The sequence below is a fragment of the Muntiacus reevesi genome, chromosome 6 (genome assembly GCF_963930625.1).
Source record: "Muntiacus reevesi chromosome 6, mMunRee1.1, whole genome shotgun sequence".
NCBI lineage: Eukaryota > Metazoa > Chordata > Mammalia > Artiodactyla > Cervidae > Muntiacus > Muntiacus reevesi.
This window is the reverse complement of record NC_089254.1, coordinates 72,532,854-72,558,484: the sequence shown is the minus strand read 5'-3', so window position 1 is coordinate 72,558,484 and position 25,631 is coordinate 72,532,854. Positions and strand designations below refer to the sequence as shown.

The 25,631-nt window shown below is 48.8% G+C and overlaps 1 protein-coding gene across 1 annotated transcript; it reads left to right on the top strand.

Moving 5' to 3' along the window:
* The first annotated feature begins 745 nt into the window (after positions 1–745).
* RAMP3 (receptor activity modifying protein 3) lies at positions 746–22,413 on the top strand. Its single transcript, XM_065939777.1, has 3 exons — positions 746–889; positions 17,928–18,060; positions 21,599–22,413. Exons 1-3 carry the CDS (start codon positions 826–828, stop codon positions 21,852–21,854), a joined length of 453 nt encoding a protein of 150 aa, XP_065795849.1. The 5' UTR covers positions 746–825; the 3' UTR covers positions 21,855–22,413.
* Positions 22,414–25,631: the final 3,218 nt, after the last annotated feature.

The following is a 25,631-nucleotide window of genomic DNA, read 5'->3' as shown; positions in this document are numbered from 1 at the left end:
GGTTCTAGCCGTTGGCAGTGGGGGTGTGTGTGTCATGTAGATGTGTGCATGCCCCCCTCTCTGGTCCAGAGGGGTGCAAAGGTTCTTGGCAGAGGGAAGCCCCAGGAAGGTATCCTAGGGCCTGAGGCCCATAAGAACTTGGGGATCCACCCTGAAGTCCCCACCTCACACCGCCTCGCAGAGATGCCTCCACTCACGGCCAGCTTTCTCCCCATGGGGCTGCCCCCTGCACCCACTTGCTCCTTCCCCGGTCTCCCGTGACACCGACTCACAGAGCCATCTTCCTCCAGACACGTTCCCGGGCTCCTCTGTGGGCTGGGGTGAGGGTGGGTGCAGCTGCCGGGCCCCACTCACTCCCTGCCAGGCTCCCACCCACTCCCTGCCAGGCTCCCACCCGCCCCCGTAGCCCACTCCCCAGCCCAGCTGGACGCCAGGTCTTCTAGGACCGCACCCTTAGGGCAGAAGGAAGGGGGCTTGCGCTGGGGAGGGGATGCGTCCTGGGGGAAGGACCGGTCAGTGAGGGGAGAACACATCCTTGAGGATAGCACGCGTCCTTGGGGGGCTCGTCATAGGGATGGGAGCGTTCTGAGGGGCAGCGCGTCCGGGGGAGCGAGGCAGACCTGATGGAGGCACCTGCTGGGGGGAGGGAGGCGCTTCCCAGAGGGCGGAGAGCACAGCCTGGGGGCAGGCACCTGCTGGGGGCGGGCTCTCGGCGGCGCCTCCCGCCTGGGCTCCGTCCCCGGGCGCCCCCAGCCGGGACGCAGCTGCACCGCGCGCCGCTGGACGTTGCGTCACAGCTGGACCGCGCGCGACAGCCGGCCAGCCATGGGGACAAGAGCGCTGCGGTGCCCCCACTTTTTCCCACTGCTGCTGCTGCTGCTGCTCTGCGGTAAGGGGACGCTGGGACGGCGCCGGGGCGCCCCAACCTCCTCGCGGGTCGTGGGATCCCCGCGGCCTTTGGCATCCTGCCTCTGCACCTGGCTGCTCCTCCTCCTCAGCACCGACCTGGGCCAGCCCGGGTCTGGAGGAACTGTCCTCAGGATGCTCCAGCTCATGGTGACGGACCGGGCTTGGAAGGAAGGCGAAGGGTCTCCTGCTGGCTGTGCTTCGCCAGCGGGCTCGGCCAGAGCCCGCTGCTCCCTGCTGCGATGTCCCCGGCCTCGCTGTTCTGGGGCTGGGGACGGGCGAGCGTGTCCATCACCCTCCTCCCTGTGAGGCAGTGTGCTCCACGTCCGGGGCTCCAGCGTGCACAGCCGGCGCAGGGGTGTGGATGAGACGACAGAAGTGGGAGTGCTAGATCTTCCCTCCTGTGTCTGTCCTCCGAGGACAGTGTTTCAGTGTGAGTGTGTATCCCTGTGTCTGGAGCAACTGGCTGGAGGGGGCAGAGGGCGGCTTTCTGAGGTTTCCCCTCCCAGATCCTGGGAAGACACGTTGCTCACAAACTGGGAATGGATTGCATGAAATGCTTGTTTTGAAAAATCCTTCTAAGGAAATCATCCAAGAACCAGTGAAAGGGTATCCATGTTTGGGGAGGGCTTTCGTGGGAGAGCCTTCCTGAGCCTGTCCAGTTCTGAGAAGGGGAAGCCCTGGCCTGGGGGGCCACTGTCCCCTGAGTCCTTTGGGATGCTCTCTTGTTCTCACTGGCCTCAGTTTCCCTGACTGTAAGATGTAAAGTTGGGCTTGTTTGCATTGCCACTGTCAGCTTCCATGACCTGGAATTTGGAAAAAGCTGCTTAGGCCCATTGGCATCTTGAACTCCAGGTTATCTTTCCACTGGTGATGTCTGGGGTGGATAGAGTATGACTTCCTTTTATGTTCAGGGGTTAGAGCCCTAAGGTTAGCTGGATTTTTGTGTTAGAGGAAAGAGTGATTGGTGGCTTCCAGAAATCAGGAGATCAGGAGCACAGTGATACAGGATTTCAGCAAGCTTCAAATGCAAAGCCTTTGGATGAAGATTTTTTTTATTTTAATTTTTTATTGGAGGATAATTACTTTAAAATGTGCTAGTTTCTGCCATACAACAACGTGAATCAATCATAATTACATATATATCCCCTCCCTCTCCCCCTTCCCATTCCACCCCTCCAGGTTATCACAGAGCACCAGCTGGGCTCCCTCTGTTACGTAGGTAGCAGCTTCCCACTTATTATCTGTTGTATATATGTCAGTGCTACTTTCTTAATTCATCCTCCCCTCTTCTTCCTCTGCTGTGTACACAAGTTCGTTTTCTACGTCTGGATGGAGATTTTGGTTCTTGTAATGGGAGAAGACTCTGATTCATTACAACGGACACTGAGGCTCTCCTCGCCCGCCTACAGCATGGAATTGAGAAGGACCAAAGGCAGGCCCTGTGGAGAAACCTTCCATGTTAATAGCCTCAGGCTCATGTTGGCATGGTTCCGGGAGCCACCTCATCTTGTCTCATTGGACCCGGTGTCCCTTGCCCATGGAACCTGGGCTCAGGCTTCCCAGCCAGGGTCAGGGTCCAGGTCAGCCCCTCAGCAGATGCAGTTCAGTGCTGGCCACATCAGAGTGAGAACCTCAGGAACTGGCTCCTGACTGAGTCAAGGAGATGCACAGAGGGCAGACCTGCTAATGGGCATGTACATGGGGCGGGGGCCATATCGGCCCCGGAGGCTGCTGCATCTTGAAGGAGGGTCCCAGGGCTGCTCTGGATGCTGATACCCCGCCATCCCTGAGCTGCCTCTGGGCGGTACAAAGTGGGTACAGGGAGCTGGGCTAGCAATGGGGCTGTTCCTAGTGATCATAAGGGCCCATTGAGGACAGGTTCTGAAGGGCCCATCAGGGAAGGTGCTTTGAGAATTACAAACCTTAATTCAGAAGCAGGTGCTGCTGTGCAGGGCCCTGGGGTCGTGAGGTCCAGCAGGAGTCCACTCAGCCAGGGCTCTGCCTCTGTGCCTGTTACTGACTGGGGCTGAAACTGAACTCAGGTTTGACTGTTCAGTGCTCAAAAATCAGTCTTCAAGATGCAAGGGTTAGTGGGGGAAAAATGCTCTATTCAGGAAGCCAGAAACCTAGGAAGATGGCAGCCTACCCAAATCAACTCCAAGTTGCCAACCAGAGGGCAAGAGCTTTTACAATTTTTTAAAATAATAATATTATGTTTTTTTAATGTGGACCATTTATAAAGTCTTTATTGAATTTGTTGACCAACCTAGACAGCATATTAAAAATCAGAGACATTACTTTGCCAACAAAGGTCCATCTAGTCAAAGCTATGGTTTTTCCAGTAGTCTTGTATGGATGTGAGAGTTGGACCATAAAGAAAGCTGAGTGCAGAAGAACTGAGACTTTTGAACTGTGGTGTTGGAGAAGACTCTTGAGAGTCCCTTGGACTGCAAGGAGATCCAACCAGTCAATCCTAAAGGAAATCAGTCCTGAATATTCATTGGAAGGACTGATGCTGAAGCTGAAGCCCCAGTACTTTGGCCACCTGATGTGAAGAGCTGACTCATTAGAAAAGACCCTGATGCTGGGGAAGATTGAAGGCAGGAGGAGAAGGGGACAACAGAGGATGAGACGGTTGGATGGCATCACCAACTCTATGGACATGAGTTTGAGCAAGCTCTGGGAGTTGGTGATAGACAGGGAAGCCTGGCATGCTGTAGCCCATGGGGTCGCAAAGAGTTGGATACAACTGAGAGACTGAACTGAACTAATTGAATTTATTACAATATTACTTCTGTTTTATGTTTTGGTTGTTTTTTCCTCAAAGCATGTGGGATCTTAGCTCCCTTACCAGGGACCCAACTTGTACCCCCTGCCCTGGAAGGCAAGGTCTTAACCACTGAACTGCCAGGCAAGTCCCAGGGCAAGAGCTTTTAAGGGAAAGCTTCAAGGATGTGCAGATGGGGGCTATGTGCAGAACAACCCCGCTCAAATTGGAGCAGCTTGTATTGTGGCTGCAGTTTGATCATCAGGCAGTTAGCTCTTTCTCCCTGGTAGTATCTGTAAGACAACTCGGGAATATGTATTGGATGGTGTTATCTAAGTTCTTCAGGGAAGAGCTAAAGATTCTGAGACTGCCATAGGCCTAACTGCTATTTTTGTCACTCCATGTCTACAACCTTTCAGTCATTAATTCTTTTAAAAATATTTCTTTCTTTTATTTATTTATTCAGCAGTGCTGGGTCTTAGTTGCAGCATGCAGTCTTTTAGTTGTGGCATGTGAACTTTTAGTTTCAACTTGTGGGATCTAGTTCCCTGACAAGGGATGGAACCCAGGTCCCTTGTACTGGGAGCATGGAGTCTTAGCTACGGGACCACCAGGGAAGCCCTACAATGTGTGTTAAATAGGCCACAAACAAGCTGTTTTAAGTTAGCATAAAATTTGAGTTAAATCATGGAAGTCAGAATGACTTCCACATACCTCAATAAGTGAAAATTTCTTCTATCATTTTCCCCTTTTGATTGCAAGTCTTTCAGTAGAAAGCATTGATGATAAAACTATTTGTGCCTTGATCATGTTTGCTGCTTGCCCTGGGTCTATCCTCTGCCTTGGTGCTAGTCCTACTTTTCATTTATAAGTTTGCCTAGTTATCCATGTTGGAGGAAAACTAATCAGACATAACTAAGAACTACAAAGGTATGTTGACAGTGGGACATTTTTCAGGTTATATGTGTGTGCTAAGTTGCTTCAGTCATGTCTGACTCTTTGCAACCCTGCGGACTGTTGCCTGCCAGACTCTCTGTCCATGGGATTCTCCAGGCAGGAATATTGGAGCGGGTTGCTGTGCTGTACTCCAGGGGATCTTCACACCCAGGGACTGAGCCCATGTCTTTTATGTCTTCTCCATTGACAGACCTTGCTTCTCCATTGACAGAACTTCCTAGTTCTTTGCCACTAGCACCACCTGGGAAGCCCTTTATAGGTTACACATCTTATCAGTTATATCAAGTTGTCACACAAATGTTGTACATGCACTTCAGGCTGTAGACTTAAAGCAAGCAGGATACATGTCATGGGTAGTTACACTCTGACAACTTTACTAGGTCAATTTTTCGTTTAATGCTCTCCATGAAGTTTAATAAATGAAATAATTTGATTAGTTTAATATTTCTGTCAGAGATGCTTCAGGGGCCATTTGGAGAACTCAAAGTTAGCTAGAGAAGGAAACCTAAAATCTCTTATCAAAAACAGCTCAATATTCCAGGAAACATTGCTCTTTTAACAGAGTTAGAAAACCAAACTCCAGTCTTGTATTAGTTTACTTTTGATAATAAAATTCATTTATTTTATTAACTTCAATCTAATCTTATTCAATCCTGACCATGCATAAAACTTTTCTTAAGATTCCTTTTACATAAACTTCCACGACTTCTGTATTCATGTAAGTTTGTCCCTTATCTTTTCCCCATCTAGAAACAATGAGCTCTAGGGCAAAATTGTTTTTCTTTTCTCTTTAACAAAACTGTCTCCATTCTTTTTTTTTTTTAAAAAGCTAAATAGCTGTGCCAGGTCTTAGTTGCAACACAGGATCTTTGATCTTTGATCTTCGTCAGACAGGCAAACTCTTAGTTGTGGCATGTGGGATCTTTGTTCCAGCCTGTATATGCTTAGTTGCAGCATATGGGATCTAGTTTGCTGACCAGGGTTTGAACCTGGGCCCCCTGCACTGGGACTGCAGAGTCTTAGCCACTGGCTACCTGACTTTAGTTTTCTTGTCTGAAGAATTCCATGGATGGAGGAGCCTGGCAGGCTACAGTCCATAGGGTTGCACAGAGTCAGACACAACTGACTATTATTTTTAGTAGTTTTAATTACATATTTATTATAATTTTCATCCTTAAAAACCCTAATCTCTAGCAAAACCCAAAAGGCAAGTAATTGAACTGTTTGTTATACTAACATTTTCTAATTGACAAACTTATAAACATGTTTTATAACCTCTAAAAACATACATTTTTATAGCATAATTTCTCTCTTTAAAGTGGTACAAACATCTTTAGTTTTTTCTCTCCTAAGAAGACAAAAGATTGCTAGACTTGTATAACAATCAGTGTTCCAGTATTTTATCTTAAAATAATGACCTGGACCTTCAATGAATTTTTATCATTTAGCTTAATTTAGCAAAACTCTAAAGTTTCAGGTTACTGAGAATCTGAAAAAATTAAAACATAATCATTTCTAAAGGGTTCGTCTAAAAACTTCTATACCATTTATCTGTATTTTACTACTTATGACAATACCATCATGGCAAATCAATTTTTTTGTTGATAATTTTCTAAATAGATATAACGTGAATTTACTGACTTTCAGTAAACCTTTGTATAAGAGAAGTATCATATGTAGTATTGATGACTCTGAAGACATATCTGTACTAATTAACAAATCTTAATACTGGATATTAATTTAATACTTAATATTCTGCAGATCACATGAACCTGAAATTCATTTTGGTTAGCTTTTTGTTGTATTTAGAAATGTTTGATTTGTAAGTGCTCACTTTTCTTTAAGACAGTTAAATAGAGATCATAGATTAATTTTGGTAATTTATAGTTTAATTTTGGTAATATTATCCAAAGATAAAGACACAATTATGATGTGGCTTCCTGGTGGCTCAGACAGTAAGGAATCTGCCTGAAGTGCAGGAGACCAGGGTTCAATCCCTGGGTTGGGAAGATCCCCTGGAGAAGAGAATGGCAACACACTCCAGTATTCTCGTCTGGTGAATTTCATGGACAGAGGAGCCTGGCGGGCTACAGTCCATGGGGTCCTAAACTTACTTGCGTTTAAAAAGCCTTCCCCTGCCCCCCACCTTTTTTTTTTCCCTTTTGGCTTGAAGTTCTACTAATTAACCCAAGACCTGCTGGCTCAGTTTCACGCCTTGCCCTTGACCAAACCGTTGGGTTTGGATATTACTCCTGGGATGCCTCTCTTGGCAGCAGCTCATCCCCTTGATCATAAAACATTTAGTGGCACTTAGTCTCAGGTTTTCCCATTCTAGCGACCTAGAAAGGGCTGTTGTGACTGCCAGTTGGGCTTCCCTGGTGACTTAGCAGTAAAGAATCCGCCTGCAATGCAGGAGCTACAAGAGATGTGAGTTCGATCCCTGGGTTGGGAAGATCCCCTGGAGGAGGGCATGGCAACCCACTCCAGTGTTCTTGCTTGGGAAATCCCATGGACAGAGGAGCCTGGAGGACTGCATTCCATGAGGTCCCAGAGAGTCAGACACGACTGAAGCAACTGAGCATGCACGCATGCATTGAATCCGGTGGGATTCAATCAGTTCAGTCCCCATAGCCCTGTGTGGGGACCTAGGAGTGTGGAATGGAGGACTGCATGTATGGGAAGCTCCTGCCAGTGCCTGGCACACATTCTGTGAGCACTTGAGTGTGCTAGCATCTCTGGCCCCCGGGGCTCACTCACAGCACCACCAGACGGAGTACCTATGCCGGTGTGTCTGTGTATGCACACGGCCCTGTCACTGTTTTTGTCACTGGTGGAGTAATGTCCTGCTGTCGAGCCATCTCCTGTCACATTGGATTCTGTGCACTCAAGCGGGCGCAGGAGCAGTGCTGGATATCAGGTACCCCAGTGGTTGCAAGGAGGTGCTTGGTTCAGAGGGGCCTTGGAGGTCCTCTGACGTCACTATATGGGGTCCAGGACGGGGAGAGAACTCGCCAGACCACAAGGGCTGAGGGCAGAACCTTCCAGACACCGCAGTGTCCCAGAGCCATACTGGCCGTGGTCCATCACTGCTGAGCCCAGCGAGGCCATGGTCAGCTTGCTTCTTGCTTGTACTGGAGGAGAATGAGAGCTCCTGTTTTTCATTTCCAAATGACTGGCCATAAAAGCCTTTTCTCTCGGAAATGCATCTGTTTGGCTGTTTATCATCTCCCAGAGTCTGAAAGTCCCCTAGACAAAAGAAACACAGTCCTGCCTTTTCTTTGTTTCCCTGATAGAACCACTGAAATGTTTTTCTATTCCAAGTTAATTCCTGAGACCTTTACTAATGCAGCTGGTAGCCTGAGTGGATGGCAGCCATCTACCTTCTTGGTGTTGTCAGGAATCTGCATCTTTACCTCATTCTTTTTTTGTTTTTCTTTTTAATTTATTGTTTTATTGAAGGAAAATTGCTTTATACAATTTTGTTGTTTCCTGTCAAACATGAATCAGCCATAGGTATGCATATATCCTCTCCCTTTTGAACGTCCCTCCCATCTCCCTCTCCATCCCACCGCTCTAGGTTGACACAGAGCCCCTGTTTGAGTTTCCTGAGCCAGACAGCAAATTCCTGTTGGCTATCTATTTTACATGTGGTAATGTACGTTTCCATGTTACTCTTTTCATACATCTCACCCTCTCCTCCCCTCTCCCCATGTTCATAAGTCTATTCTCTATGTCTGCTTCTCCACTGCTGCCCTGTAAATAAGTTCTTCGGTACCATTCTTCTAGATTCCGTATACATGTGTTAGAATACAATATTTGTCTTTCTCTTTCTGACTCACTTCACTTTGTATAATAGATTCTAGCTTCATCCACCTCATCAGAACTGACTCAAATGCATTCCTTTTTTATGACTGAGTAACATTCCATTGTGTATATGTACCACAAATTCTTTATTTATTCATCTGTTGATGAACATCTAGGTTGCTTCCATGTTCTAGTTATTGTAAACAGTGCTGCAATGAACAATGGGATACATGTGCCTTTTTCAGTTTTGGTTTCCTCAGGGTATATGCCTAGGAGTGGGATTGCTGGGTCATATGGTGACTTTATTCCTAGTTTTTTTTAAGGAATCTCCATACTGTCTTCCATAGTGGCTGTATCAATTTACATTACACCAACAGTGCAAGAGCTTCCCTTTTCTCCACACCCTCTCCAGCATTTGTTGTTTGTAGACTTTTTGATGATGGCCATTCTGCCTGGTGTGAGGTGATATCTCATTGTGGTTTTGATTCACATTTCTCTAATAATGAGCGATGTTGAGCATCTTTTCATGTGTTTGTTAGCCATCTGTATGTCTTCTTTGGATAAATGTCTGCTTAGGTCTTTTCCCCACTTTTTGATTGGGTTGTTTGTTTTTCTGGCATTGAATTATATCAGCTGTTTGTATATTTTGGAAATTAATCCTTTGTCAATTTTTCATTTGCTATTATTTTCTCCCATTCTGAGGGTTGTCTTTTCACCTTGCTTGTAGTTTCCTTTGCTGTGCAAAAGCTTTTAAGTTTAATCAGGTCCCACTTGTTTGCTTTTGTTTTTATTTCTGTTACTCTAGGAGTATAGAGGATCTTGCTTTGATTTATGTCATCGAGTGTTCTGCCTATGTTTTCCGCTAAGAGTTTTATAGTTTCTGGTCTTACATTTATTTATTTATTTATTTATTTTTCTGGTCTTACATTTAGGTCTTTAATCCATTTTTAGTTTATCTTTGTGTATGGTATTAGAAAGTGTTCTAATTTCATTCTTTTACATGTAGCTGTCCAGTTTTCCCAGGACCATTTATTGAAGAAGCTGTCTTTGCCCCATTGTATATTCTTGCCTCCTTTGTCAGAAATAAGGTAACCATAGGTGCATGGGTTTATCTCTGGGCTTTCTATCTTGTTCCGTTGATCTATATTTCTGTTTTTGTGCCAGTACCATACTGTGTTGATGACTGTACCTTTGTAGGATAATCTGAAGTCAGGAAGGTTGATTCCTCCAGTTCCATTCTTCTTTCTCAAGATTGCTTTGGCCATTTGGGATCTTTTGTGTTTTCATGTGAATTGTGAAACTTTTTGTTCTATTTCTGTGAAAAATGCCATTGGTAATTTGATAGGGATTGCACTGAATCTGGTAGATTGCATTTGGTAGTATAGTCATTTTCACAATATTGATTCTTCCTACCCAGGAACATGGAATATATCTCCATCTGTTTATGTTATCTTTGATTTCTTTTATTAGTGTCATAATTTTCTGTGTACAGTTCTTTTGTCTCCTTAGGTAAGTTTATTCCTAGATATTTAATAATTCTTGTTGCAGGGGTGAATGGGATTGATTCCTTAATTTCTCTTTCTGATTTTTCATTATTAGTATATAGAAATGAAAGTGATTTCTGTGTATTGATTTTGTATCCTGTAACTTTGCTAAATTCAATGATTAGCTCTAGTAATTTTCTGATACTGTCTTTAGGGTTTTCTATGTATAGTATCATGTCATCTGCAAACAGTGAGAGCTTTACTTCTTCTTTTCTGATCTGGATTTCTTTTATTTCTCTTTCTTCTCTGATTGCTATAGCTAGGACTTCCAGAACTATGTTGAATAATAGTAGTGAAAGTGGACACCCTGTCTTGTTCCTAATCTTAGGGGGAATGCTTTCAGTTTTTCACCATTGAGAATAATGTTTGCTATAGGCTTATCATATATGGCCTTTACTATGTTAAGGTAGGTTCCTTCTATGCCCTTTTTTTTGAAGAGTTTTAATCATAAATGGGTGCTGAATTTTGTCAAAGGCTTTTTCTGCATCTATTGAGATTATCATATGATTTTTATCTTTCAATTTGTTAATATGGTGTATCACATTGATTGATTTTCGTATACTGAAGAATCCTTGCATTCTTGGAATAAACCCAACTTGATCATGGTGCATGAATTTTTTGATGTGTTGCTGAATTCTCTTTGCTAAAATTTTGTTGAGGATTTTTGCATTTACATTCATCAGTGATATTGGCCTATAGTTTTCTTTTTTTGTGTTGTCTTTGTCTGGTTTTGGTATCAGGGTGATGGTGGCCTCGTAGAATGAGTTTGGAAGTGTTCCTTCCTCTGCAATTTTTTGAAAGAATTTTATCAGGATAGGCATTAGCTCATCTCTAAATGTTTGATAGAATTCTCCTGTGAAGCCATTTGGTACTGGGCTTTTGTTTTTTGAGAGATTTTTGACCACAGCTTCAATTTCAGTGGTTGTAATTGGGTTGTTCATAATTTCTATTTCTTCCTGGTTCAGTCTTGGAAGATTGAACTTTTTTAAGAATCTGTTTATTTCTTCCAGGTTATCCATTTTATTGTCATATAGTTGTTCATAATAGTCTCTTATAATCCTTTGTATTTCTGCATTATCTGTTGTAACCTCTCCTTTTTCATTTCTAATTTTGCTGATTTGATTCTTCTGTCTTTTTTTCTTGATGGGTCTGGCTAAAGGTTTGTCAATTTTGTTTATCTACTCAAAGAGCCAGCTTTTAGTTTTATTGGTATTTACTATTGTTTCTTTCTTTTTCATTTATTTCTGATCAGATCTTTATGACTTCTTTCCTTCTACTAAGTTTGGGATTTTTTGTTCTTCCTTTTTCAGTTGTTTTAGGTATAAAGTTAGGATGTCTAGTCGATGTTTTTTGTGTTTCTTGAGGTAGAATTGTATTGCTCTAAACTTCCCTCTTAGAACTGCTTTTGCTGCATCCCATAGGTTTTGAGTTGTCATGTTTTCATTGTCATTTATTTCTAGAGATTTTTTGATTTATCTTTTGATTTCTTCAGTAACCTGTTAGTTATTTAGAAACATGTTGTTTAATCTCCATGTGTTTGTGTTTCTTACAGTTTTTTTCTTGTAATTGATATCTAGTCTCATAGCATTGTGGTCAGAGAAGATTCTTAATACGATTTCAATTTTATTAAATTTACTGAGGTTTGATTTGTGACCCAAAATGTCGTCTATCCTGGAGAATGTTCCATGTGCACTTGAGAAGAAGGTGTATTCTTCTGCATTTGGATGGAATGTTCTGAAGATATCAGTAAGATCCATCTCATCTAATGCATCATTTAAGACTTGTGTTTCCTTATTAATTTCCCGTTTTGATGATTTTCATTGGTGTGAGTGGGGGTGTTAAAGTCTCCTACTATTATTGTGTTATTGTCAATTTCTCCTTTTATGTCTGTTGGTGTTTGTCTCATTGAGGAACTCCTATGTTGGGTGCATAGATATTTACAGTTGTTATGTCTTCCTCTTGGATTGATCCCTTGATCATTATGTAGTGTCCTTCCTTATCTCTTGTAATATTCTTTATTTTAAGGTCTATTTTGTCCGATATAAGGATTGCTGCTTCAGCTTTCTTTTGCTTCCCATTTTCATGGAATATATTTTCCCATCCTTTCACTTTCAGTCTATGTGTGTCTTTAGGTCTGAAGTGGGTTTCTTGTAGGCATCATATATATGGGTCTTGTTTTTGCATACATTCAGCCAGTCTGTGTCTTTTGGTTGGATCATTTAATCCATTTACATTTAAAGTAATTATTGATAGATATGTTCCTATCACTGCTTTCTTAATTGATTTTGTAGATCTTTTTTCTTCTCTTGTGTTTCTTGACTATATAAGAAGTTTGTTGTCCCTTTAACATTTGTTGTAAAGCTGGTTTGTTGGTACTGAATTCTCTTCACTGTTGCTTGTCTGAAAAGCTTTTATTTCTCCATCAATTTTAAATGAGATCCTTGCCAGGTACAGTAATCTTGGTTGTAGATTTTCCCTTTCAGTACTTTAAATATATCCTGCCATTCCCTTCTGGCCTGCAGAATTTCTGCTGAAAGATCAGCTGTTAAGCATACGGGATTTCCCTTGTATGTTACTTGTTGCTTCCTCCTTGCTGTTTTAATATTCTTTCTTTGTGTTTAGTCTTTGTTAGCTTGATTAGTATGTGTCTTGGCATGTGTCTCTTTGGGTTTATCCTGTATGGGACTCTTTGTACCTCTTGGACTTGATTGACTATTTCCTTTTCCATGTTGGGAAATTTTCAACTATAATCTCTTCAAAAAATTTCTCATACCCTTTCTTTTTCTCTTCTTCTTCTGGGACCCCTATAATTCAAATGTTGGTGCTTTTGATATTGTCCCAGATGTCTTTGAGACTAGCCTCAGTTCTTTTTACTTTATTCTGCTCTGCAGAAGTTATTTCCACCATTTTATCTTCCAGCTCTCTGATTTGTTCTTCTGCTTCAGATATTCTGCTATTAATTCCTTCTAGAGTATTTTTAACTTCAGTAATTGTATTGTCTCTGTGTATTTATTCTTTAATTCTTCTAGGTCTTTGTTAATTGATTCTTGCATTTCCTCTGTTTTGTTTTCAAGGTTTTTGATCATCTTTACCATCATTATTCTGAATTCTTTTTCAGGGAGTTTGCCTATTTCCCCTTCATTTATTTGGACTTCAGTGTTTCTAGTTTGTTCCTTCATTTGTGTAGTATTTCTCTGCCTTTTCATTATTTTAAAAAAAATTTATTGTGTTTGAGGCCTCCTTTTCCCAGGCGTCATGGTTGAATTTGTTCTTCCTTTTGGATTCTGCCCTCCTAAGGTTGGTCCAGTGGTTTGTGTGAGCTTGTATAGGGTGAGATTTGTGCTGAGTTTTTGTTTGTTTGTTTTTCCTCTGATGGGCAAGGCTGAGTGAAGTGGTAATCCTGTCTGCTGATGACTGGGTTTGTATTTTTCTTTGTTTGTTTAAATGCGGCATCCTGCACTGGGTGCTACTGGTTGTTGGGTGATGTGGTCTTGTATTCAAGTGGTTTCCTTTGTGTGAGTTCTCACTATTTGATACTCCCTAGGGTTAGTTCTCTGGTAGTCTAGGGTCTTGGAGTCAGTGCTTCCATTCTAAAGGCTCAGGACTTGATCTCTAAAACTCAATGAAGAAACAGCATGAACTTTCCAAAACCAACTATCTTATTTTCTTTGAAACGGCAGTCAATTCTGGCATTTAAAGACTTTCCAAGTATTTCATCCAAGGACTTGTAAATCTCACTTATCTTCTCAAAGGCAAACCTCAAGCTCACCAGAGAGGAAAGTTTTACTTCCAAGTCCCAGTCTTGGTACCACTGAGCCCAGCCCCACATCCCTCTTCTCTCCTTGGTGCTGGACTTTAGACAGATACCTCGCCACCTCCCATTCCGGTACCAGAAACTTTACCTCACTCTTATAACACTGGATGGGTTGTTGGGTTTTGCTGGGAGTTCCTTAAGGCTGTGTGTCAGAAATGGTGCTCTACTTAACTGTCCCTCCATATCTTCATGGAGGTCACTTGACAGGTGTCCCATGGTGCCTGTCCTGTGCATCCTCATAGCACACTGCCCACTCCCCCCACGGGCAGGAGAAGTTATCCCAGGAAACTCGCCTCAGGATGTCACATGGTCCTTGATGGCACATCCTCAACCTGCTCGGGCCAGGCCTCTGCCATGTTGGTGTGTGGCAATTCTGGGATATATGGAGATTCTTGTCTATGAGGAAGGAGGAAGGGAGAGGAGGAAGGAGTTCCAAGAGGGAGGATGTGCAGGGGGAAGGAGGAGAATGAGATGGAGGAGGAGGAAGCACTGAACTGGGTCTCAGTGATCTGACAGGTGTGGCTGGGTTAGGCTGAGGATGTCCAGATGTTCCAGGTCTAGGGGTCCAGGCCCAGAAAATTAAAGTCCAGATCATCCAGGTCCATGGATCCAGGTCCAGTTGGGTTTTGATGGTGGTCCAGAGGGTCTAGATGGCCAGGTCCAGTTGGGCTGCACCTGGGAGGAGAGGCATTATCAGTAGGGGCACACCACGGTGTGAGATCTGCCTGGCTCATGCCCATGGGTGGAGGGCGGCACTCGGGAGACCCAAGTAGGATACCCTGCAGAGACTGTCAGCCAGACCCAGGAATGGGCACATGGCTGGATGTGGAGGACATTAAGTGGACTGGAGCCTGTGTTGGGGTGCCTGTCAATGAGCTGCAGGAAAAGATGCCTGTGCAACAGGGTGGCCGGAGGGGAATGGAGCACAGGTGGCCTTCTCAGCTGCCTCCACACAGCCCGAGAGCCTCTGCCCCCCAGAGCCACTAACTCTAGGCCTGCACGGCCTGGACCCAGGGCTGCATGTGGGTTTGGCCTCCCATCCTGTTACTGAGCAAGTGGTCACAGGGACCTTGTCTTGTTGGACTGTTGCGGGGCTCAGCGAGTTGGACCACACTTAGGACAGGGCACTCAGTGGACATTGGTCAGTACTGAAGCTGAGGGAAGCCTGGCAAGGGGCAGCCAGGCCAGTGTTCATTTCCAGAAGGGGAAACTGAGGCTCAGAGAGGAGAGTGAGTGCATCTGGGCTGGGAATAGAGTCATGGAGAACATGCAGGGCTTTTCGACCACCTCTGACTCCTCAGCTCTCCCATTGTCTGTCTCTTAACTCTGCAGAGTGTGGGCAGGGCCTCTCAGCACCGGGAACTTGTCAGAGATTAGCATCTTGGTGCTGCAGGCCTACTGGCTCAGAGTCTTCATTGCACAAGGTCTCCGTGCCTGTGTGCACGTAGTCGTGAGCAAGCATTGCTTTCCCTACTTGTTTGCAGCTCTGGCAGCACATTGGAATCACGCAGGGGTGGGCTTTTTTTTTTTTTTAAGCAAATGCGAATGTTTGGTCCCAATCTCAGAGTCACCCTTGTCATGGGCCAAGGCTGTGGCCTCAGGGAGTGTGGGTGCGCAGCCAAGTCAGACACCTTTGTTCCCCTTCACGTGGTCATCCTGAGAGACTCAGTGCTGAGAGGGGCTGGGAGGGAGGCCCCTAGCCCCAGAGGTCTCCAGGTGGGCTCTGGTGTGGTGGTCTGCACCAGCCTCAGAGGGGAATGGCTTTCTTCTGCCTTCGGAAGAATTACAATTACAATCTATTACAATAGATTGTTTCCATCAAGGACTTCAGAATTGAGAGCTGTGTTAAAATAGAACTGGATCGACAGCCTGGGAGCACATAAGCCAGACCTGCTGCAGCCTGGAAGGGGGCTAGGTGGCTGGGGGTCCAGGCAGAGTGGTGTGTGGGTGGGGCAGTTGTGGCCAGATGGAGACAAGTTGAAAGAGATGCATGACTATTAACTAGTGAAAACACCCAGAATCAGTACCACTCTCTTTTATAAAGGAGGAGACACAGGCCCAGCAAGGTGAAGGGTCTGTCCAGAGTCACGCAGCAAACCAGTGACTCCAAGGGGCTGGGGCTGGGCATCTAGTGGCTGTGGTTAACTTCAGAAGGGCACTCTCTTCCTTGCTGCAGAGATGGCAAGGCTCCTCTTTGAGGGGTGTCAGCTTCTGGCTTGGCTGCTGCTTGCCTGGGACTGCACGATGTGAAGGTTCTGAGGCTCAGGGTGGGTTCAGTGGGGGAGTGCGGAGTTTGGAAACCCACCTCTGCCTTCTGTTAGGCTTCAAATGAACTGGGAAGGCCTGCACACCTGCAGTAGTCTGCATTTGGGTCCAGCCTCCAACGTCACCTCTTCCCCTTTCACCCAACTACTGTTAATGAATTGAGTCTTTAATTATTATGGAAAGGCTCATCTCTGGTGATACTCTTGGCTCTGAAATAGACTTTGTCCAGTATTAATGTAGCCATTACACCTTTCTTTTGATTAGTGGTAGCATGGCATATTGTTTCCCACCTTTTGCTCTGAATCTGTTTGAGTCATTTTAAGGTCGGGTACACATAAACAGTCTGTGATTGGATTTTTGCCTTTTGATTTCATCTAACAATCCTTGTTTCATTTTTTGAATTTTGGCTATGCCATGTGGCATGTAGGATCTTAGCTCCCTGACTAGGGGTTGAACCTGCGCCCCCTGCAGGGGAAGCTTGGAGTCTTAACCCCTGGACCACCAAGAAAGTCCTAACAATTTTTATTTCTTTATTGAGGTGCTAAGACCATTTACTTTCAATGTGATAATTTATTGATATGGTTAGTTTTAAATCTACCATGGTACCACCATCAGTTCTTGCCCCCACTTCTCTCTTTTTCTGTCTTCTTTTAGACTTTGTACTTTTTTCCACTTTTTATTTCTCCTTTTTCCTCTCCTTCACTAATTGGCAGTAATTATTATTTTTTGGTTACTGTAGTGGTTGATTTAGGATTTGTAGTATGTATCTTTAACTTATCACAGTCTAAGTGATATTATATCAATTCATATATAAAACAAGAACCTTCCAAACCTTTCATTCCTTTTTTTTTTCCCCCCCTTGGCTGTGCCACATGATTTGTGGGATCTTAGTTCCCCAACCAGGGATTGAACCCAGGTCCTGACAGGGAAAGCACTGAGTCCTAACCACTGGACCACCAGGGAATTCCCCTTTTGCCAATTTTTAAATGAATCATTGCTCTTGTTTAATAGTCATATGAGTTCTTTATATATTTTAGATACAAGCCCTGTATCAGAGATATGATTTTCATATATTTGCTTTCATCCTGTGGGATGTCTTCACTCTTTCGATGGTATCTTTTGAAGCACAAAAGTCTAAAAATTTGATATAGTTCAATTTCTATATTTTTCTTTTGTTTGTATTTTTAGTGTCATATGAGAAGACTTCATCTTATACAAGGACACAGTGACTTTCTCTTATATATTTATTTAGATATTTTATTTATTCATTTTTGGCTATGCTGGGTCTTTGTTGCTTCATGCAGGCTTTCTTTAGCTGCAGAGAGCAATGAGAGCTACTCTCTAACTGTGACATGGGGGCTTCTCATTGCAGTGGCTTCTCTTGTTGCAGACCATGGGCTCTAGGTGCTTGGACTTCAGTAGTTGTGGTGTACGGACTTATTTGCCCCCATGGCACGTGGACCTTCCCAGACCAGAGATTGAACCCCTGTCCCCTGCATTGTCAGGTAGATTCTTAACCACTGGACCACCAGGGAAGTCCTCTCCTATATTTTATCCCACTGGAACCCATCTTCCCTCAGCCTCTCCACTCCCAAGACCCCCATCTCTCTGCATGCTGCCTTCCCCTTGCCTGCTTCTTTCCACGCCTCCCTAGAGAACTTCTTTCTGTGACCCCTCTGGGTCCTGTCTCGGTGACACCTCAACGTGGGTTCCTCGTTCTGCACTGGGTTCAACCTTCTTGAGTTACATGGAGGCCAAGGTGATGGAAGAAGACCCCCAGCTGACCTTGAGGGGCATCAGCACGTGCCTTCAGGGTCATGATGGCACCTAGCCTTCCTAGTGATGCTCACAACTCTCTCCTCTCTAGGGGAGTCTCCTCCGGTGGGTGGCTGCAATGAGAAGCGTATGTTGGCCATGCTGCCCCACTGCAGCAAGACCTTCGCAGAAAAGATGAAGAAGGTAGAGGTCTGGAAGTGGTGCAACCTCTCGGAGTTCATCGTGTGAGTGTCCCTGCCCATGCCCTGCCCACAGCGCCTGTGCTCCCCAAGTTCCGAGGTTCATTCCGAGCCTCCCAGTCCCTCACTGACCACACTGGCTGCTCCAAACTGGACACTCCAGGTTGTGTGTCCCCCACTCTTCTGAGGGTGGTCATTTCTCTGGGAACCACTGACACCCACTCCCCTTTCTGATTGTGGTTGGTGCCCCGCCCTGGGTGCCTGCCTCTCTTCATGGTCCGTGCTGGGGGGACTTGTCATTTTGGGTTTTCCTAACAGCACCAGCCAGGGCTGGGTTGGTAGTCAGGACCATCGGACCCCAGAGAAACTGAGTCCCACTGGTTTCTACCTGGTGTGGTGGGAGCAGTGCCCCACCACAGAGGGCCCCACTTTCTAGAAGCTTCTGAGATATTTTTCATCTCCTGTGATCACACCCAGCATCAAGTGTCTAGGTATACCTTTCACCTCCTTGGAAATCACTGATGGCCTCTGCCTGCCTTCCCCCACTTCCCATTTAGAAGTCTCTGCCTGGCACACTGCCGGTGGCTGCTGTATTCAGCCTGTCCTGTGGCCCATGCCTGCTGGGACCCCTGGGTTTCTGTCCGTTGCATCAGCCGTTTCCACTCCAAGACCCTGGCCCCTATGTTCTCTGTTCCCAGACGCTGTTCTATGGGCTTCCATGGCCATCTCCCTAGGGGACAGTGGCTCCTTGCGGGCACATCCACAGCCCCCTCATGGACTCCACACATAGCTATTCACTGAACCAAATGGAACAAAATTTCTGTGTCTGCGGGGACAGGGGACATGGGGTTCAGAAAGGCCTTGGCCAGGCTTCTTATTTTCCTTGGAACCTGATCTGAACGCCAAACCCAGAGTGGACACACGGGGGTGGAGGTTTAGGGAAGAGGTGTGAGTTTCCTGTCCTGGGCCTCGTCACCTGCTAAAGCCTCAGTGAGATCAAGCAGACATCCAGCCCCAGGGCCAGAGGACCATAGAGAGGTCAGCCAGGAGGGGGTCTTGGAGTTGAGGAGAGAGGAGCCGATGTCTACTGGACTAGGGAAAAGTTTGCTGGCAGAAGAGGGAATCTGCCAGGGGCAGTTTGCCTGGCTTCTGGGCTCCACAGCCCAACTTTTCCCTCTGGACCATGGCTGTGTTTTTGCTCATTGTGAGAGCACCCCAGGGGCTGGAGGGAGGATGCTTTGGGAGACAGACTGAAGGGAGGGCTTGGAAAGGCCCCGGGGTGACCAGAGTCGCTTGGGAAGAACAGAGCTTGTCGTGACCCTGGTTCTGTGATGCCACACAAATGGTAGCTTCCTTGGGAAGAACACCTTGATTTTATCTCCAGTTTGAATGCAGGCTGATGAGTTAACAGCACCTGGGACCTGTGTGTGGAAAGGTGTGCACCCCTGCCTCATCTGCCTCCTCAGCCCTGGGAAGGGCGGGGTGCTGGGCTGTGGGTGTTGACTTCTGCAACTGTTTCCTTGTCCCTGAGTGCCTCGCCTTTGCTGCCTTTTATCGTAACAACATTTTCTGTCACAATAGTGTCAGTTCCCAGTGATCTTGAGAAGCAGCAAGCATGGGCAGCCTGCACATGGCCCTGTAGGTCTCAGCTCTGCCCAAGCCCTAGCTTTTGGGACTCACCCGTGACCTCACTGAGAACCTACTATGTGCCAGAAGTGTATTCACGGCACCTAATTTGGTCTTTTCACCAAGGTGGGGGTTTTCACCTAATAAGGTCCATTACCTTATTGGCTGAGAATTATGAACCCCATTTACAGGTGGAGGCTCAGGGAGGCTAGGCAATGTGGGCAAAGTCAGGAAGATGGTTGGCCAAGCTGAGGTTGGAAGATGTCGGTTCCACGTCCTGAGCCCTAAGCTGCTATCTTGTGCTGTTTTCTGTGCATGGGGGTCACACGGGACTCAAATCATCCTCCACCTCCTACTAGCTTGTTGTCCACAGCGCAGCTCCCTCAGCTCCTTGTACTTTGTCTCAGCTGCAGTGAGCTCTGGGGCAGGTGGGGGCTCTGCAGGGTGTCAGGTGGCAGGCCACCGATGGGGCCCAGTGGGAAGGGCGGGTCTTGGGTGTGACAGTTTGTCTGAGGACCTGGTTAGTGAGGTGACCCAGAGCCTGGACCCATCCCAAGGACCACATCACAGCTCTGCACGTGGATTCCAGGTTGTAGCCTTTGTTTCCTGATCTCTTTTGCCTTGTGTGGCTCTTCCTTGCCTGTGTTATAAGAGGGGTGCAGGCAGATGTGTGCTTGACCAGCCAGCCAAATGTTTGGGCTGGGAAACCGGTTGCTCCGGGGCCACCAGGAGGAGTGGCGAAGGGTCTGGCTGAATGGATCCGCTGCCCTGCTTCCCACTGCCTTTCCAGACAGTGATGAGGTTGTGGACAGGAAGCTCCTTGCAGGAAGCAGTTTCTTCCTGTTGCTCAGGCCACCCTTCCTGGGTCAGTACCGGAAGGAGGAGGGTGGGTGCAAAGCCTAGTTCCCGTGGGGAGCTGAGGCAGGAACCCCTTCCTGCCCCATACCTGTCCTGTGTGAAGCACTTTGCCAGGCGGGCAGTGGTCGGAGCTGGCACACTGAAGCAGATATTCAACCAGCCCTCTGACCAGAGCTGCCAGTCTATAGGTCAGCAGCCCCAGAGGCCAGTAAACCTGGTCAGTGGGCTTTTGGGTTGAATCCTGGGGACGGCTAGCGGTAACTCTTGGTTGGCCGCACGGACCATCAGGAGCCTGCCTGTTTGATGGACGTGGCTCCTCATTCGTGGCTGGCTAAGTGCCTTTCCAGGTTTGGTCAACACAGACAGGAAGACCCTGGGCAGAGGGGGTCCCTTGTGTCCAGTCAGGTGGGGGCTGAGGAAGGTGACTTCAGAGAGGAGGACAGGTTGGGGCTGAGCTCACAGGTGGGATGCCCCCCCCACCACCTCCCCGCACCCAGTCAGGTAAATGAAGCCAGGTTAACTTGACTGGGAGACAGCCGGCCCTTGGTCTCAGAGAGATCTCCTCCCCTGGGAGGCTATGGTAGTGGTCTATATGGTAGTGGTCCTAGGTGAGAAGGGCCCTGCAGGCCAAGGGGCTGTGGGCTTTGGTCTTGGAGAAAGAGCCCAGGCTCAGAGTGTCCTCTGGAAAGACCTGGGGGTACTGGCACCCTGGGGGCTGAGTCCAGACCTGGTGTGTTGGGAGTTCCTTTCCTCGTAGGGAGGAGGTGACAGTGTGGATGACCACGATGAGGGCAGGGATGATGTACGAGATGCAGACGGGGGCATGGGATATATTTTGGGGAGCTCATGGCCTCAGAGTTTCTTGCAGGGTATGGGGCCACCACGTGAGAGAACCTCAGGGCAAGGACGCCAGGGGGATGGATATTGCCAGACCAGCAGGCCCAAGAGAGGTTGTAGCAGGAGGCTACTCTTCCCATGTGGCCTGGGGCCATGCTGAGAACCGGTGGCCACACAGCACTGCCCCCCCACTTTCCTGTAAGTCAGGGCCAAAGTGAGAAGGGGTGGGGGAGCTGAATGGTCAAACCCTCTGCCTTCATAGGTACTACGAGAGCTTCACCAACTGTACGGAGGTGGAGACCAACGTGGTGGGTTGCTACTGGCCCAACCCCTTGACTGAGAGCTTCATCGCCGGCGTCCATAGGCAGTTCTTCCAAAACTGCTCGGTGGACAGACAAGACTGGGAGGACCCCCCAGACGAAATTCTCATCCCGCTGATCACCGTGCCTGTCCTGCTGACCATCGCCATGACTGGTGTGGTGGTGTGGCGCAGCAAACACACCGACCAGGTGTTGTGAGGGCCTGGTGAGCCCGAGGGGCCATGCCCGGAGAGAATGAAGACAGTTCTGCAGGGCTGATTGAGCTGGTGCTTCAGCTGCCCCCGAACACTGCCCCGGCGGTCTTGAGCTGGTGATAGAGAATACGTGCTGCGGCTGAAGCTTGTGTGCTGGGCACAGATCACCGCTGCTTCGCCTGCGCTGTCCCAGACTGGGCTGGGGCCTCTGGTGTTCCAAGTACCAAGTCCCTTAGGGCCCTGCCCTGGCCTGACCTTGACCCCGCCTCACAACTGACTCTACCCCGACCCCATTTCCCACTCTGACCCACCCCTGGCCCTGGCCCCACCTCCCACTCTGACTCCACCCCTGGCCCTGGCCCCACCTCCCACTCTGACTCCACCCCTAGTCCTGGTCCCACCCCTGGTCCTGGCCCCACCTCCTACTCTGACTTCATGCTCAGCCCTGGACCCACCTCCTATTCTGACTTCACCTCCCACTCTGACTCCATCCCCGGCCCTGACCCCACCTACCACTCTGACCCCACCCCCAGCCCTGGACCCACCTCCTATTCTGGCTCCACCTCCCACTCTGACCCACCCCTGGCCCTGGCCCCACCTCCCACTCTGACTCCACTCCTACTCCTGGTCCCAACCCTGGCCCTGGCCCCACCTCCTATTCTGACTTCACCTCCCTCTCTGACTCCACCCCCGGCCCTGACCCCACCTACCACTCTGACCCCACCCCCAGCCCTGACCCCACCTCCTATTCTGGCTCCACCTCCCACTCTGACTCCACCCCCGGCCCTGACCCCACCCCCAGCCCTGACCCCACCTCCTGTTCTGGCTCCACCTCCCACTCTGACTCCACCCCTGGCCCTGACCCCACCTACCATTCTGACTCCACCCCCGGCCCTGACCCCACCTACCACTCTGACTCCACCCCTAGTCCTGGTCCCACCCCTGGTCCTGGCCCCACCTCCTATTCTGACTTCACCTCCCTCTCTGACTCCACCCCCGGCCCTGACCCCACCTACCACTCTGACCCCACCCCCAGCCCTGACCCCACCTCCTATTCTGGCCCCACCTCCCACTCTGACTCCACCCTCGGCCCTGGCCCCACCTTCTACTCTGACTCCACTCCTAGTCCTGGTCCCACCCCTGGCCCTGGCCCCACCTCCTACTCTGACTTCATGCTCAGCCCTGGACCCACCTCCTATTCTGACTTCACCTCCCTCTCTGACTCCATCCCCGGCCCTGACCCCACCTACCACTCTGACCCCACCCCCAGCCCTGACTGCACCCCAGCCCTGACCCCACCTCCTATTCTGACTTCACCTCCCTCTCTGACTCCATCCCCGGCCCTGACCCCACCTACCACTCTGACAACACCCCAAGCCCTGACTGCACCCCAGCCCTGACCCCACCTCCTATTCTGGCTTCACCTCCCACTCTGACTCCACCCCGGCCCTGACCCCACCTACCACTCTGACTCCACCCCTAGCCCTGACCCCACCCCCAGCCCTGACCCCACCTCCTGTTCTGGCTCCACCTCCCACTCTGACTCCACCCCTGGCCCTGACCCCACCTACCACTCTGACTCCACCCCTAGCCCTGACCCCACCCCCAGCCCTGACCCCACCTCCTGTTCTGGCTCCACCTCCCACTCTGACTCCACCCCTGGCCCTGACCCCACCTACCATTCTGACTCCACCCCCGGCCCTGACCCCACCTACCACTCTGACTCCACCCCCAGCCCTGACCCCACCCCCAGCCCTGACCCCACCTCCTGTTCTGGCTCCACCTCCCACTCTGACTCCACCCCTGGCCCTGACCCCACCTACCATTCTGACTCCACCCCGGCCCTGACCCCACCTACCATTCTGACTCCACCCCCAGCCCTGACCCCACCCCCAGCCCTGACCACACCTCCTATTCTGGCTCCACCTCCCACTCCGATGCCACCCCTGGGCCCTGGCCCTACCACAGTGGCACCGCTCTGAAAAGGTGTGCCTATTCCCATCTGGCTGGGGGTGGGGCGGTAAAAAGTGTGGGAGGGAGCTTTTGTGGGTCCTCGGTTTGCAGGCCTTGGGTCCTCTTGATGGGGAGCCCACCTAGAGAGAATCTGGAAGACAGAATTGAACCGGGGGTTCCAAGGTGCCGCAGGACAGCTTGCGACCTGCTGTCTGTGGCCGCAGCTGGTGTTGGCCTCCTCGGTAACGGGCCCCTCTGTAAGCAATGGGCCTCTATGAGCAGGGGCCTTGTGCGCTCTCCTGGCTGAGCTCTGTCTGCTGTGCTGTGCTTTCTGTAAGTAAAGAGACATGCTACTTCTGGGGTTTCCAGTTTTATTTCAGGGAATTCCCAGAGACCCTGCCCAGCCTCATAGAAATGGCAAGACCCCAGGCCCATTTTACAGACAGGGGGTGATTGAGGCTCCAGGAGGTCAGAGGTCAGAGCAGCAAAGAGAGCCTCCTACCAGGGGAGTGTGGGCAGGTGGCAGGGATCTGCTGTCCAGCTCTCAGAAGTTTTGTGCTTCCCACTGGCTCCCTGCGCTTTGAGGATGGAGGGGAGACTTCACCTGGGAGCAGCTGGTGGAGGCGCTTTGTCCGCAAGCTTCTCGCTGGTCCCTGGTGGCGGTCCAGTTCTGCAGCCGATGCTTTCGAATGTGGTCGGTTGACTTCAGCACCCTCTTGCTGGGGCCCAGAAGTGCGGCGTGGCTGTGAGTGGATGTGGAGAGAACCTAGCAGGGCAGTCCCGATGTCCTTCCGAGGCCCTGCTCCTCTTCCCGCCCAGAGGTGCAGGGGGTCCCCTGAGCTTGCTGGTTCCCTGCGGGTGCTCACAGGTGTAGATGCCCACGGGTGCAGGGACACGATGGGAATCTCCTGGCACTTCTGGTTCCTGGGGCAGCTGCTGCCGAGGAACAGAGGCTGTAATCTCAACGCGAATCCATAGTGCCTGTGATCTCAACGTGAATCCACAGTGCCTCTGGAGCATCTCCCACCGCGCAGGTCTCTTCTGGTCATCTGTGGAGCTGGACATCTGCTGATGAGATAACCTGTGGAGGCACGGAGGGGCGGTGCTTTTGGGTTTCAGACCATCTCAAGCCTTTACAATGTTGGTTCTCTTCTCAGATGGTGCCCTGGGGGGCCCTGCAGCTGCGGAGGGTGCAGCCCAGCCCCTGGCTGGCTCTGGCCACACCCTGTGTGGGGAGCCCCTGGAGGTTGTGTGTGTCTTCCATGCCCCAGGGATTCTCACTTCCCGGGTCCCCTGAGAGCCTGGGCCCCCAGAGCTGCACCAAGAGGCTACTCTTGTGTGCACATGGCTGTCGAATGGTGCTTCTCGGTTGAAGACCCCTCTCTTACCAAGACTGGAGACCCTTGTAATTGTGGGCCTGGCACTGAGCCCCTGACCACCCTTTTAGCTCTCCAGCACATTTTCTTCACTATGCTAACTTTAGTTTTTTTAGTGACCCCCTGACCCCACTGAGACCTCAGACCTTCAGTCTAGTCCTGTCCAGCCCTGGCTTGCTGCCTCCCTCCCCCCCAGCCTGGTCTCCTGGTCACAGCTTTGCATGCTCTGTCTGTCCTTTGGCCCCACATTTTCACTTATTCATGAGTTTTTCTAGGACATGGAGGGTCCTGGGTGCCAGACCACACAAGGAATGTGTGTGTGTACGTTTGTGTGTATATGTGTGTGCATTTCTGTCCCTCTTCCCTCAGTTCTATACAAAGGGATGCCATGTCTCTCTACTTTCTAGACAAGGAATCTGGATATAGTGTTTTCCTGGGACGGCCAGGATTTC